Below are 11,781 nucleotides of genomic sequence, written 5' to 3'. Positions count from 1 at the left end.
CGCCCGGTGCCCCAGCCGCAGCCGGGCCTGGTGCGCCCGGTGCCCCACATCTATCCTCCACCAAGGAACATGGGTATGTCATCTTGTCTGGTGGCCTTAACTGGAACTGTTCCTTGTCTCCTCCTCACAGCTGCTATGTTAGAATTGAGAGTGGTCATATCTCCGGGGAAAGAGGGTTGAGTGGTGTGGCTCATTTCTCCCACAACAGTAGAAAAGGAACTTGAGATCACACAGGAAATTCTGTCACTGGTGCCTGCTTGATGACCAGCCACATCTTGTACCTGTGAGACCTGGCGTGGGGCTCTGTGTACATAGTGGTTTGAGGCAACCTGTGGTGTGAGGATACTGGAATGACTGGGGATCTGGAATAAAAGCCTATTTGAAGGGGTGGGGGGAGTATCTGGTGACTTGGCAGCTGGAGTAATGGAGCACACAAATGGCTACGTTTTTAGGGAGGGCCGACTGCAATCCCTTCAGAGGATCTCCAGCTCTCCTTAATCTACACCCTGCTGTTCTAGGTGCCCATCTCACACAGCAGCAGTGCCGCGTGGTGACTGGGAAGATCCCCTGCCGAGATGCCCTAGGCCGAGCTGCTTGCTCCCAGGCTGGCTGCTGTTATGATGAGACTGACCCTACTACCCCGTGCTACTATGGCAACACAGGTAGGAGACCTGGCCTTGTGTTGGCTCATGGAGCCCTTTGCTATCTCTGTCCTGGGAAGCCTGGCCATATGCTCTCAGTTGAGATTGGTCACCACCTATTAATGTGGTGAACTAGGCTGGGATTCAGCTGCTGCTCTAGGACTGCTGTCTCAAGTGGAAACTACTGCCATGTACCCCTTACTCAGGGCGGCAGTGAGCGCCAGTCACATGCAGACTGAGGGTATGTCTACACTACGAGGGTAATTCGATTTTACTTAAATCGAATATGTGGAATCGATATTGCAAAGTCGAACGTGTGTGTCCACACTAAGGACACACTAAGGACAGTAATTCGACTTTGTGAGTCCACACTAACGGGGCGAGCGTCGATATTGGAAGCGGTGCACTGTGGGCAGCTATCCCACAGTTCCCGCAGTCCCCGCTGCCCATCGGAATTCTGGGTCGAGCCGCCAATGCCTTCTGGGTAAAAAAAATTTGTCGTCATCCGTCCGTCACTAACGCCCTCCCTCCCTCCATGAAAGCGCCGGCGGGAAATCAGTTCGCGCACTTTTCTGGTCAGTGACAGCGCGGACGCCACAGCACTGCGATCATGGATCACGCTGCGACCATCGCTGCACTTGTGGCCGTTCTCAACACCTCGCAGCTTATCATACACCTTTCCCTGAGGCAGATGCAGAGAAATCGGGCGAGGAGGCTACGGCACCGCCGTGAGAGCCTGAAGTCGGAGAGTGGCACAGAGCTGTCAGAAACCACGAGCCCCAGCGCCCAGGACATCACGGTGGCAATGGGGCATGTGGATTTTGTTGAACGGCGATTCTGGGCCCGGGAAACAAGCACGGACTGGTGGGACCGTATAGTGCTTCAGGTCTGGGATGAATCCCAGTGGCTGCGAAACTTTCGCATGCGGAAGGGGACTTTCCTCGAACTTTGTGAGTTGCTGTCCCCTGCCCTGAAGCGCAAGGACACCCGCATGCGAGCAGCCCTCACTGTCCAGAAGCGAGTGGCCATAGCCCTCTGGAAGCTTGCAACGCCGGACAGCTACCGGTCAGTCGCGAACCACTTTGGTGTGGGCAAATCTACCGTGGGGGTTGTTGTCATGCAAGTAGCCAAGGCAATCGTGAAGGTACTGCTCCCAAAGGTAGTGACCCTGGGAAACGCGCAGGTCATCATAGATGGCTTTGCCGCGATGGGATTCCCAAACTGCGGAGGGGCTATCGATGGGACTCACATCCCTATCCTGGGACCGGACCACCAGGCCAGCCAGTACATCAATAGAAAGGGCTACTTTTCAATGGTGCTGCAAGCACTGGTGGACCATCGGGGACGGTTTACAAACATCTACGTCGGATGGCCGGGCAAGGTTCATGACGCTCGTGTGTTCAGGAACTCTGGTCTGTTTAGACGGCTGCAGGAAGGTATTTACTTCCCAGACCACAAAATAACTCTTGGGGATGTGGAGATGCCTACAGTCATCCTCGGGGACCCAGCCTACCCGCTAATGCCCTGGCTCATGAAGCCCTATACTGGCGCCCTGGACACAGAAAAAGAACTGTTCAACTACCGTCTCAGCAAGTGCAGAATGGTGGTGGAGTGTGCTTTTGGCCGTCTCAAAGGGAGATGGAGAAGCTTACTCACTCGCTGTGATCTCAGTGAAACCAATATCCCCATCGTTATTGCAGCTTGCTGTGTGCTCCACAATCTATGTGAGAGCAAGGGGGAGACCTTTATGGCGGGGTGGGAGCTAGAGGCAAATAGCCTGGCTGCTGATTACGTCCAGCCAGACAGCCGGGCCATTAGAAGATCCCAGCGGGACGCCCTGTGCATCCGGGAGGCTTTGAAAGCTAGGTTCCTGAGTGAGCAGGGCAACCAGTGACTTTTCAGTTTGTGGACAGAGAAGCTGAACCTGCCCCCGTTTCTTTACCCAGTTCATTTTGACTATCCTCTCCAGTTACATACCCCCTTCACCCCCTTCCCCTTCCCAAAAAATAAAATCATTTCGATTTTGTTAATGAACAGCGTTGTCTGTATTGCTGTTTTCGCGGGAATATTTTAAACCGGGGACGCAGACTGTGGCGGGGGGCGGGTTCAGTGTTCTGATGCAAATGATGCTTCTAAACTCCCGGAATGACAGGCTCCGCACTGGTGGACTGGTTATTTCAATGGAGAACATGAAAAACACCTCCCAGACTGACCAGGGTAACCAGTGACTGCACTGTGTATGTGTCCTGATGCTGGACCTGACACCGCCTCTGTACCCTGCTAAAGGTCACTGTCCTGCCCAATTACCAAGCCCCTTGCCCCCCTCCAGACAGACTCTCCCTCAAAAGAACCTGACTGAAACAGTAATGGAGAGAAACAAACATTTTATTGCGAACCAGACATGAAACGTGGGGTGTGAAACTTGGACGGGGGCTTCTGTGAGGTGGGTGGGAAAGGACTTATGAAATTTTGGGGAATGTCAGCCTTCTAGTGCTAGAGCAGTCTGCAGGGGTTGACTGAAAGTTTTAACGGCCCTTGCCGCCCCTCCTTCTTTGGAGTTTGGGTGAGGGTGGTGTGGGACTTGGTGGCGGGTGAGGGCGGTTACAGATAGACTGCAGCGGGGCTCTGTCCTCCTGCCTCCGGTCTTGCAGAACATCCACAAGGCGCCGGAGCGTGTCCGTTTGCTCCCTCATTAGTCCAAGCAGCTTTTCAGTAGCCTGTTGGTCCTCCTGACGCCACCTCTCCTCCCGTTCCATGACTGCTCGGTGCATTTGTGACAAGTTCTCCCTCCACTGTGTCTGCTGGGCTGCCTGGGCTCGGGAGCAGTCCATTAGTTCTGAGAACATGTCTTCACGCGTCTTCTTCTTCCTCCGCCTAATCTGCGCTAGCCTCTGGGAGTGTGCTGAGAGGCTGGGTTGGGAGACAGTCGCAGATGTGTCTGTGTGAATTGTGAAAAGGGAGTGAATTCCTGAGACAGATAAATGAAATTGTATACAAAGAACCTAGTCTTTCTCTGTGAACAAGACCATGCACTGCACCTCTCACATGCGCACTCAGGACAAGGTCGAATTTTCGGCCGTCGCCTTCAGTGCCTGTGGACTTGCGGAGGTCTTGGACTGTTCAGAGAACTGTGGCTGGAGACCTGAACTTCTGGAGCGGGCAATAATGGTAAGCCGCAGACTTGTGGCTGCTTAAAACTCCAGCAGTAGCACTGGCCTCCTTTCACATTGAAAGCAATGCCAGTCTCTGCTGCCAGCAATCAGGACAGCATCAACTCTGCCCCTGTCCCACCCCCTCGCGGCTGTCCCAGGGAAAGATCCCTGTATGCTGCCCCTCTCCCTCCACCGCGTGGCTGTAAAGCAGTCCCAATACTAACATTCCCCTCCCTAATTCAAAGCAGGGCGTCATGAGCGACATCACCCTCCTGAGGATCCCGGACACCCAGAGAGAACGCATGCTGCGGGAAAGCATGCAGAAACCGGGGCCGTATGCCGCCATGCTATGTCGGGCCATGATCCCGGAGTACTTGATTGTGGCGTGGAGGGGGCATGTCTGCTACCACGGAGGGCCCACTAAGATCGCCCTACCCCGGAACCTGATCAACAGGCTTGAGCTCTACCTCCACGAGACCTACGAGGAGTTCTCCTACGAGGATTTCTCGTCGATCCCCGGCCACATTGACCGGATTTTCGCGTAGGTGCACTGGGACTATGGAGTGGAGCGTCTTGGGCCTGGGAATCATGGAGTAACGGACATTGTGAAAATTTTTTAAAACACTTGGGACTAAATTGAGAAGAGCCCAAGCCAGAGAAATCATGAAAACCCATTTGTTACCTTTGTAAATATTCCTGTTTTGTACCTGATTATTTTTTTACTAGTTTACAGAACTTTTATAAATGTACATTGTTAATAGTATAAATATTACCGTTCTGTTTTAAATAAATGTTTACATGTTTACAGCACTTACTGCTTGATCCTTCCCCTGATTCTGTGTCCGGGGTAAGGGATGGGGACGGTTGGTACGGGATCTCGGTAAGGGTGATGAAGAGCTCCTGGCTGTCGGGGAAATCAGCGGTGCCAGCGCTGTCGACTGCCTCGTCCTCCTCATCTCCTTCTTCATCTTCCCCGTCCGCTGTCATGTCCGACGAGGAACCGGCCGCGGACATGATCCCATCCTCGGAGTCCACGGTCAGGGGTGGGGTAGTGGTGGCGGCCGCTCCCAGGATGGAATGCAGTGCCTCGTAGAAACGGGATGTGTGGGGCTGGGATCCGGAGCGTCCGTTAGCCTCTTTTGTTTTTTGGTAGCCTTGTCTCAGCTCCTTGATTTTCACGCGGCACTGCGTTGCATCCCGGCTGTAGCCTCTCTCTGCCATGGCTTTGGAGATCTTCTCGTAGATCTTAGCATTCCTTCTTTTGGAGCGCAGCTCTGAAAGCACGGACTCATCGCCCCACACTGCGATGAGATCCAAGACTTCCCGATCAGTCCATGCTGGGGCCCTCTTTCTATTAGATTGCACGGCCATCTCTGCTGGAGAGCTCTGCATAGTTGCCACTGCTGCTGAGCTCCCCTCGATGTCCAAAGAGGAACTGAGATTCAAACTGCCCAGACAGGAAAATGAAAATGAATTCAAATTTTCCCGGGGGTGTGGCTGGTCAGAGCATCCGAGCTCGGACTGCTGTCCAGAGCGTCAACAGAGTGGTGCACTGTGGGATAGCTCCCGGAGCTATTACCGTCGATTTCCATCCACACCTAGCCTAATTCGATATGGCCATGTCGAATTTAGCGCTAATCCTCTCGTTGGGGAGGATTACAGAAATCGATTTAAAGAGAGCTTTATGTCGAACTAAATGGCTTCCTGGTGTGGACGGGTGCAGGGTTAATTCGATATAACGGCGCTAAAGTCGACATAAAAGCCTAGTGTAGACCAGGCCTGAGTTACTTCCCAGAGCATGGTTTTGCTGATCTGTCTTGAGTAAAGCAAGACTAACACCACCACATGTGTGGCAAAAGAGAGCAGCAAGGGAGCACAGTCTGGCATCCACGGAGGGAGGTGTGTGTGAGTGACTCTTCTAGCTCCATGGGGTTGCATTGTGGGTTAGTATGGCCTGGAACCTGTTTCCAGAGCGCTGCTGGTTCTTGACAGATACAAGCTGCTGCCCTACAAGGAATATGAAATACTGATGTCTCAACAACAATCGCTATATAAACAAGGGTGGGATCCAGGACTCCTGACCCATCGTGTTCCAAATCTATTCCTCTGTACTTAATCTGCTCCCTTGTGTTGCAGTCACTGTTCAGTGCCTCGTGGATGGTCACTTTGTTCTGGTGGTCTCCAGGGACATGTCTGATCACCCTATCATCCTGGACAGTGTCCGGCTAGCCTATGCCCAAACAGGGTGTGATCCCATCAGAATGACTGAGGCTTTTGTGATCTTCCGCTTCCCCGTCATGCAGTGCGGCACCACAGTCCAGGTGAGGACACTCCCTGTGGAAGCCAGGGAGAGTGCTCTGCTCAGGATCTTGGGGGACTAACCCACCCTATGTCTCAACTCTGCCAGGTGATTGGGGACAAACTGATCTATGAGAACCAGCTGATCTCTAGCATTGATGTCCAGACTGGGCCAGATGGCTCCATCACCCGGGACAGCACCTTCATGTAAGTTGGCCTGCTCCATGCTTGAAGGGCTGGTGTTGGAGAAGTAACTCCAACCTTCCCGTATCCCAAGGGGATGGGAATAGGCTACTTCACTGACTAGTGAGATACTGTGATCCCTCCATTTCCCCACTTCAACAGACTCTCCTGTCCAGAAGGTTTCCCAAGCATCTTGCAGACTAAGCTCACTTCAGAAAAGGGTCAGCCACCTTCTGAAGTGCAGTGCACCATCTACCTAACAGCATATAGAAATAACTGCTGTAATTGGCTTATCTAGGGAGGCAGACCAAAAGTACCCTCTGTTCACGGCACTTTGTATGCCATGAATGAGATCTGACTACAAGTGAGCAGGTGCTTCTCTCCCATCTGAGAAGGCCCCCATGTGGCCATGCTCAGGCACTCCTGCTTGGCCCCCGAGTTGTAGGGAAGAACATCTGAGTTGCTGGAAGGGTTGATGCACTGGCATCCTTGGATGCCTCCCATCCAAGTACTGATCGGGCCTGACCCTGCTTGTCTGAAGTGCTAATAAGGTGACTGCCAGAAGCAGTATTAGCTCAATCTGAATTCATTGAGCATCAGCCCGACACCCCCCACACACACACATCTCCTCCCTCTGCTCTCTCCTGTGCAGCTTCCATGCTCGCTGCATCTACAATGCCAGTGACTTCCTGCCAGTCCAGGTGGAGGTCTTCTTGCCCCCCACACCTGCTCCAGTCACCCAGGCAGGACCCCTCCGGCTTGAGCTGCGCATTGCCACAGGTAGGCAGCCCCTTTGACTCCAGCACAGAAATCCCATCTCCTGAAGGGATATAGGCATCTCAGCTCTGCTCTCCTCCTGCCCTCTCCCCACACAGACTTGAGCTACAGATCCTATCTCACAGAGAGAGACTACCCTGTGGTGAAGGTACTCAGGGACCCTATCTACATGGAGGTTCGCATCCTGCAGCGAACAGACCCTAACCTGGTTCTGTCTCTCCACCACTGCTGGGCTACCCCAAACGCAAACCCCCTGGAGCAGCCACAGTGGCCCATCCTCGTGGACGGGTGAGTGAAGTGCAGGCATCCATATTAGTGGAGGAAAGAATAGTGCTTGGTCAAAATTGAACAGTGTCCCTTTGCTCTCAGGTGCCCATTCTTGGGAGACAACTACAGAACCCAGCTTGTGCCCATAGGCTCTGAGCTGCCCTTCCCAACTCACCACCAGCGCTTTGTCCTCTCCACCTTTGCCTTTGTGGACTCAGCCTCCCAGATAGCACTTGATGGAGAGGTAAGGATGACCTGAATCTACTCAGGGGTGGGAAGGGTCCTTTCCTGTTCAGGCAGGGACCTCCATCCTCTATGCTCCTCTTGTAAAGAGCAATGTCCCCACCATTTGTGACGCTTGCCTCCTAGATGAGGCCATGGCCAAGTGGGAGGGTGTAGCTTTAAAAACCTCTTCTCCTCCTTCTCCCCCCCCCCCCCCCCCCCAGCATCAAGCTGGAGCAACTGGTTCCCTTGATCTCACTGGCCTATGATGCTCCTAATTTAACACCTCGCTTGAGTCTGGCACTTACAGCCATTACCCCCAAAATGGGCACAGCATCATGATAGCTGCTTTAGGAACACAGTCCCTTGAACTACATGTGATCCAGGTTGTATATGAACAGTGACCAGCTGGGAGTCTCTGCATCTCAGATGTTTAATGTCCTAGCTCCAGCTGGCTAGTGGATAATGCTCCCCAGGATCGTGTTACCAGCATCAGATGTCAACAGCCTCCATGGCATTGCTATACCTCAAGATGCATGTCTGGGTGCCACTGGGGGGTGGGGTGTACACACACATACAATCAATCCTGGAGGGGGCCATTTAGGGACCTGGGGTAGAAATCTGTCTGAGGATTGGTCCTGCTTCGAGCAGGGGTTTGGACTAGATGACCTACTGAGGTCCCTTCCAACCCTGAAATTCTATAACCTGGGTTCTCATGGGGCTTAGTCCAACAGCACCTCCTTGTCATGTAATGCACTGGGGCTGGTACTGCCCTCTGCTGGATGGAATCTGTTCTGGTAAGCATCTTTACAATGACCAGAGTCCAGCAAAGAAGATAAGACCTCTCTGGCTTCAAGATTAGGCTAGATAAGTTTATGGAGGGAATGGTTTAATGGGATAATGTGATTTTAGTCAATTAGGTAATAAAGTGCCATCGCTGGTAAAATGTGGGTCTGGCTAGAGAATCTTGCCTGTATGCTCGGGGTTCTACTGATTGCCATATTTGGGGTCGGGAAGGAATTTTCCTCCAGGGTAGATTGGCAGAGGCCCTGGAGGTTTTTCGCCTTCCTCCGCAGCATTGGGCAGGGGTCGCAAGCTGGAGGATTCTCTGCGACTTGAAGTCTTTAAATCACGATCTGGAGACTTCAACAGCTGAGTTAAGGGAAAGTGGGTGGGTCAGCTTTTGTGGCCTGCATCATGCGGGAGGTCAGACTAGATGACCATAATGGTCCCTTCTGACCTTTAAGTCTGAGTCTATAAGCCCTACTGCAGCTAAATGTGTCCTCCATTTAGGCCACGTGATAGCAGCTACTTGTTCTGGAGCTGAAGGGCCCAAATTCCCTCCCTTGGTGCTGCCTATGTGTAGGAAAGCTTGTCACAATAGAGTTGCTACCTGCTGGGTCAGAGCTACTCTAACTCAATTTCCATTTGTGTGGATTTCAGGTGTACCTCTTCTGTAGTGCCTCTGCCTGCCATCCCTCCCAGCTGGAGCTCTGCAGGACCATGTGCCCATCAAGGGCTGCTATAAGTAAGTCTCTGAGGCCTTGCCACTGGTACACAGTGGAAGCTAAACATCCATGTGGGTTTGAGAGCACCCAACCCCACTGTTTCAAACAAATATTTGAGGATCTCCTGGGGCATAACAGCTAGAACTCTGTTCCATTATATAGTCACTGCAATGTGAACTCAGCTGGATCCCCTACATGTGACCCGCCAAACTAGTTAGGTGCATTGTGAATTTGGAGGCAAGTACCTGGGCTAGATGGTACTATGGTCTACTCTGTAACTGCACCCTTGCTATGTAGGAACTGAAATGGGCCACTGGGATCCCCAGTACAGATTTCTAATATAGGCTACTCCTGCTAAAATTGCCTCTTCCCACCTGATCCAAGCCCCCAATGACCAACTCAGGAGGACATACTGAGCAGAAGTCACTTATCTGGGCAGATGGGTCTACATTGGCCTCTGCCTCATCAAATACTGCACTCTCCACCTAACCTTAGACAGCACTGGAGAGCTCTCTGAAGACCACTCCTTAACTCTCCCCTTTCCATCTTCCAGGAGGCCGCCGGTTTCTGCATATTGGAAATGGGACAAGAGAGCCCCAGGACCTAGTGAGTTCTCGCGGACCTGTGAACTTCCAAGCGAGTCCTGGGCCACGCAGAGAGCAAGTCTATGAGAACACAGGTGAGTTGTCCTGCCATTATGGTTAACTGGTCTCTTGTGTAGTAGCCTGAGACCTGCAAGTCAATATTGCCTCTAATATGGGTACTACTCCATGTGCTAAATGTTCCTGGGACCACACATGGATGAGCAAGAAGTGATCATCTTAATATATAAGCTTATGTTGATTTGCCATAGTATGACTCCCAGGAGTAGAAGAACACTTCCTCCTGCTGTGGTGAGGGACAACCAACCCATCATTCAAAGCAAGGCAGACCCCAGTGGGGCATAGAATCATAGAATATCAGGGTTGGAAGGGACCTCAGGAGGTCATCTAGTCCAACACCCTGCTCAAAGCAGGACCAATCCCCAACTAAATCATCCCAGCCAGGGCTTTGTCAAGCCTGACCTTAAAAACCTCTAAGGAAGGAGATTCCACCACCTCCCTAGGTAACCCATTCCAGTGCTTCACCACCCTCCTAGTGAGTGGTTCCCCCCCCCCCAATATCCAACCTAAACCTCCCCCACTGAAACTTGAGACCATTACTCCTTGAATAACCCCTTGATGGTGACTTGCAAGCGAGGGAGACTGTGCCTACAATCAGGGCTGGCGCAACCCATTAGGCGACCTAGGTGGTCGCTTAGGGCGCTACAATTTGGTGGGGTGGCGACCATGGCGGTATTTCGGCAGCAGGACCTTCCGCTGCCTCTGTGGGGGGCCGCATATCGGGGCGGGACCTTCCGCAGCCTAGGGCGGTAGAAAAGCTGGTGGCGCTCCTGCCTACAATGCACTGGGCTGGTATCAGCACTGACCTCCGCTGGATGGAATTTATCCCCAGGAACTTTCTTTATTGACTGACTGGAGCCTGCAAAGAATAGACGTCTCCCCTGCTAGGAAGAGATGGGTGGTGACTTAATGCAGATGCTTGCCTGGTACACTGAGTTGATCAGGTGTAACCTCAAATGGATGTAGTGAAGGCCAACCCACTATTAATGGGTAGTAACAGCATCACTGGGGAAAGGGTGCCTAGTCTTATCTGCATTTGCACATGCACACACCCAGTATTGCCTTAACACCCTCTTTTCCTCCTCCCACAGATCCTGTCTCCAGACTGGACCTGACTCCTGTGCTTCTGACTGTACTCTCTCTGGTGGCTCTGGCCTCCCTCATTGTTGTGACCCTGCTCTGCAGGAGAAAGGGCTGGATGACAAGATCCCAAAGACTCCATAGTGGCTCACTGTCAAGCAAGGGTGGAAAATAAAAACTGCTGAACTGCACTAGTGGCTTGTGGTGCACTTTGTCTGGAGGGAGGCTGGAGCCAGCAGCTGCTTTGTGGACTCTGCCTCCCAGGTGGTGCTTGATGGACTGGTAAGGGAGGAGCTAGAAATCTAACTAGGGGAGTCATTCTTACCATGCTCCAGGCTGGGATTGATTCCTCCTGAGCAGCCCTGGCTCTAGGCACTATCTACTCTGCTGGAACTTGTTTGTGGGGCGGCAGAGGGTAGGTTTTGGGATGGAACAACTTCCTCCTCGATCAGGGGGAGTCCTGGGGTCTCCCTGCAGGTGGGGAAGGTAAACTAGCTACCTGAGTCAATATGTTTCTTCCCCCACACACCCCTGCTGCATGCTCTAGTGTGGCACCTGGCTGTTGGATGCCCAGCAGATGGCTAACCTGAGTAAGAGTCTCCTTGTGCCCTCTCAGTGCAGCATGGCTCCTCTTTTGTCACCACTCAGGCTGGTTCCTCTGAACAGAAACATTCTGGGTAACACTCTCTGGCCTCTATTGGAGTAGAGCTGGTGTCCACTAGCATACTTGTTCCATCCTATAGCGTCTGGAGGTCCATGGGAAGGATCTCCTAAACCCTGATAACCACAGTAATGGAAACTCCTCAGGCTCAGTGCTAGGGGTCTGTCTAACCTAGGACTGTTATCTGCAGGGTAAACTCTCCTTATCTCCTTCCCCAACCATGCTACACAGGAGGCTTCCCTTAGAAAGTAGGACCTCACAGCAGCTGGCTCAGTGCATTGGGCAGCCCTGGCCAGCTCTAACTAGCTCTTAACTTGTGGGTTTCAGGTG

General features: G+C 52.5%; 1 protein-coding gene across 1 annotated transcript in view; it reads left to right on the top strand.

Moving 5' to 3' along the window:
- Positions 1-10,965, top strand: part of LOC112105588 (zona pellucida sperm-binding protein 1-like) — a 12,342-nt gene extending 1,377 nt beyond the window's left edge. Inside the window, exons 3-12 of the mRNA XM_024198445.2 lie at positions 1-73; positions 519-662; positions 5,930-6,114; positions 6,201-6,298; positions 6,927-7,054; positions 7,150-7,339; positions 7,421-7,562; positions 8,984-9,068; positions 9,602-9,727; positions 10,802-10,965. The exon at positions 1-73 is cut by the window's left edge and continues 192 nt beyond it. Of these exons, the coding sequence (XP_024054213.2) occupies positions 1-73; positions 519-662; positions 5,930-6,114; positions 6,201-6,298; positions 6,927-7,054; positions 7,150-7,339; positions 7,421-7,562; positions 8,984-9,068; positions 9,602-9,727; positions 10,802-10,965 (1,335 nt within the window). The remainder of the gene's footprint in view (positions 74-518; positions 663-5,929; positions 6,115-6,200; positions 6,299-6,926; positions 7,055-7,149; positions 7,340-7,420; positions 7,563-8,983; positions 9,069-9,601; positions 9,728-10,801) is intronic.
- The last annotated feature ends 816 nt before the right edge of the window (positions 10,966-11,781 follow it).

Source organism: Terrapene carolina, unplaced genomic scaffold (genome assembly GCF_002925995.2).
Source record: "Terrapene carolina triunguis isolate 2854851 unplaced genomic scaffold, T_m_triunguis-2.0 Scaffold90, whole genome shotgun sequence".
Taxonomy (NCBI): Eukaryota; Metazoa; Chordata; order Testudines; family Emydidae; genus Terrapene; species Terrapene triunguis.
This window is presented reverse-complemented; position numbering and strand designations above follow the sequence as displayed.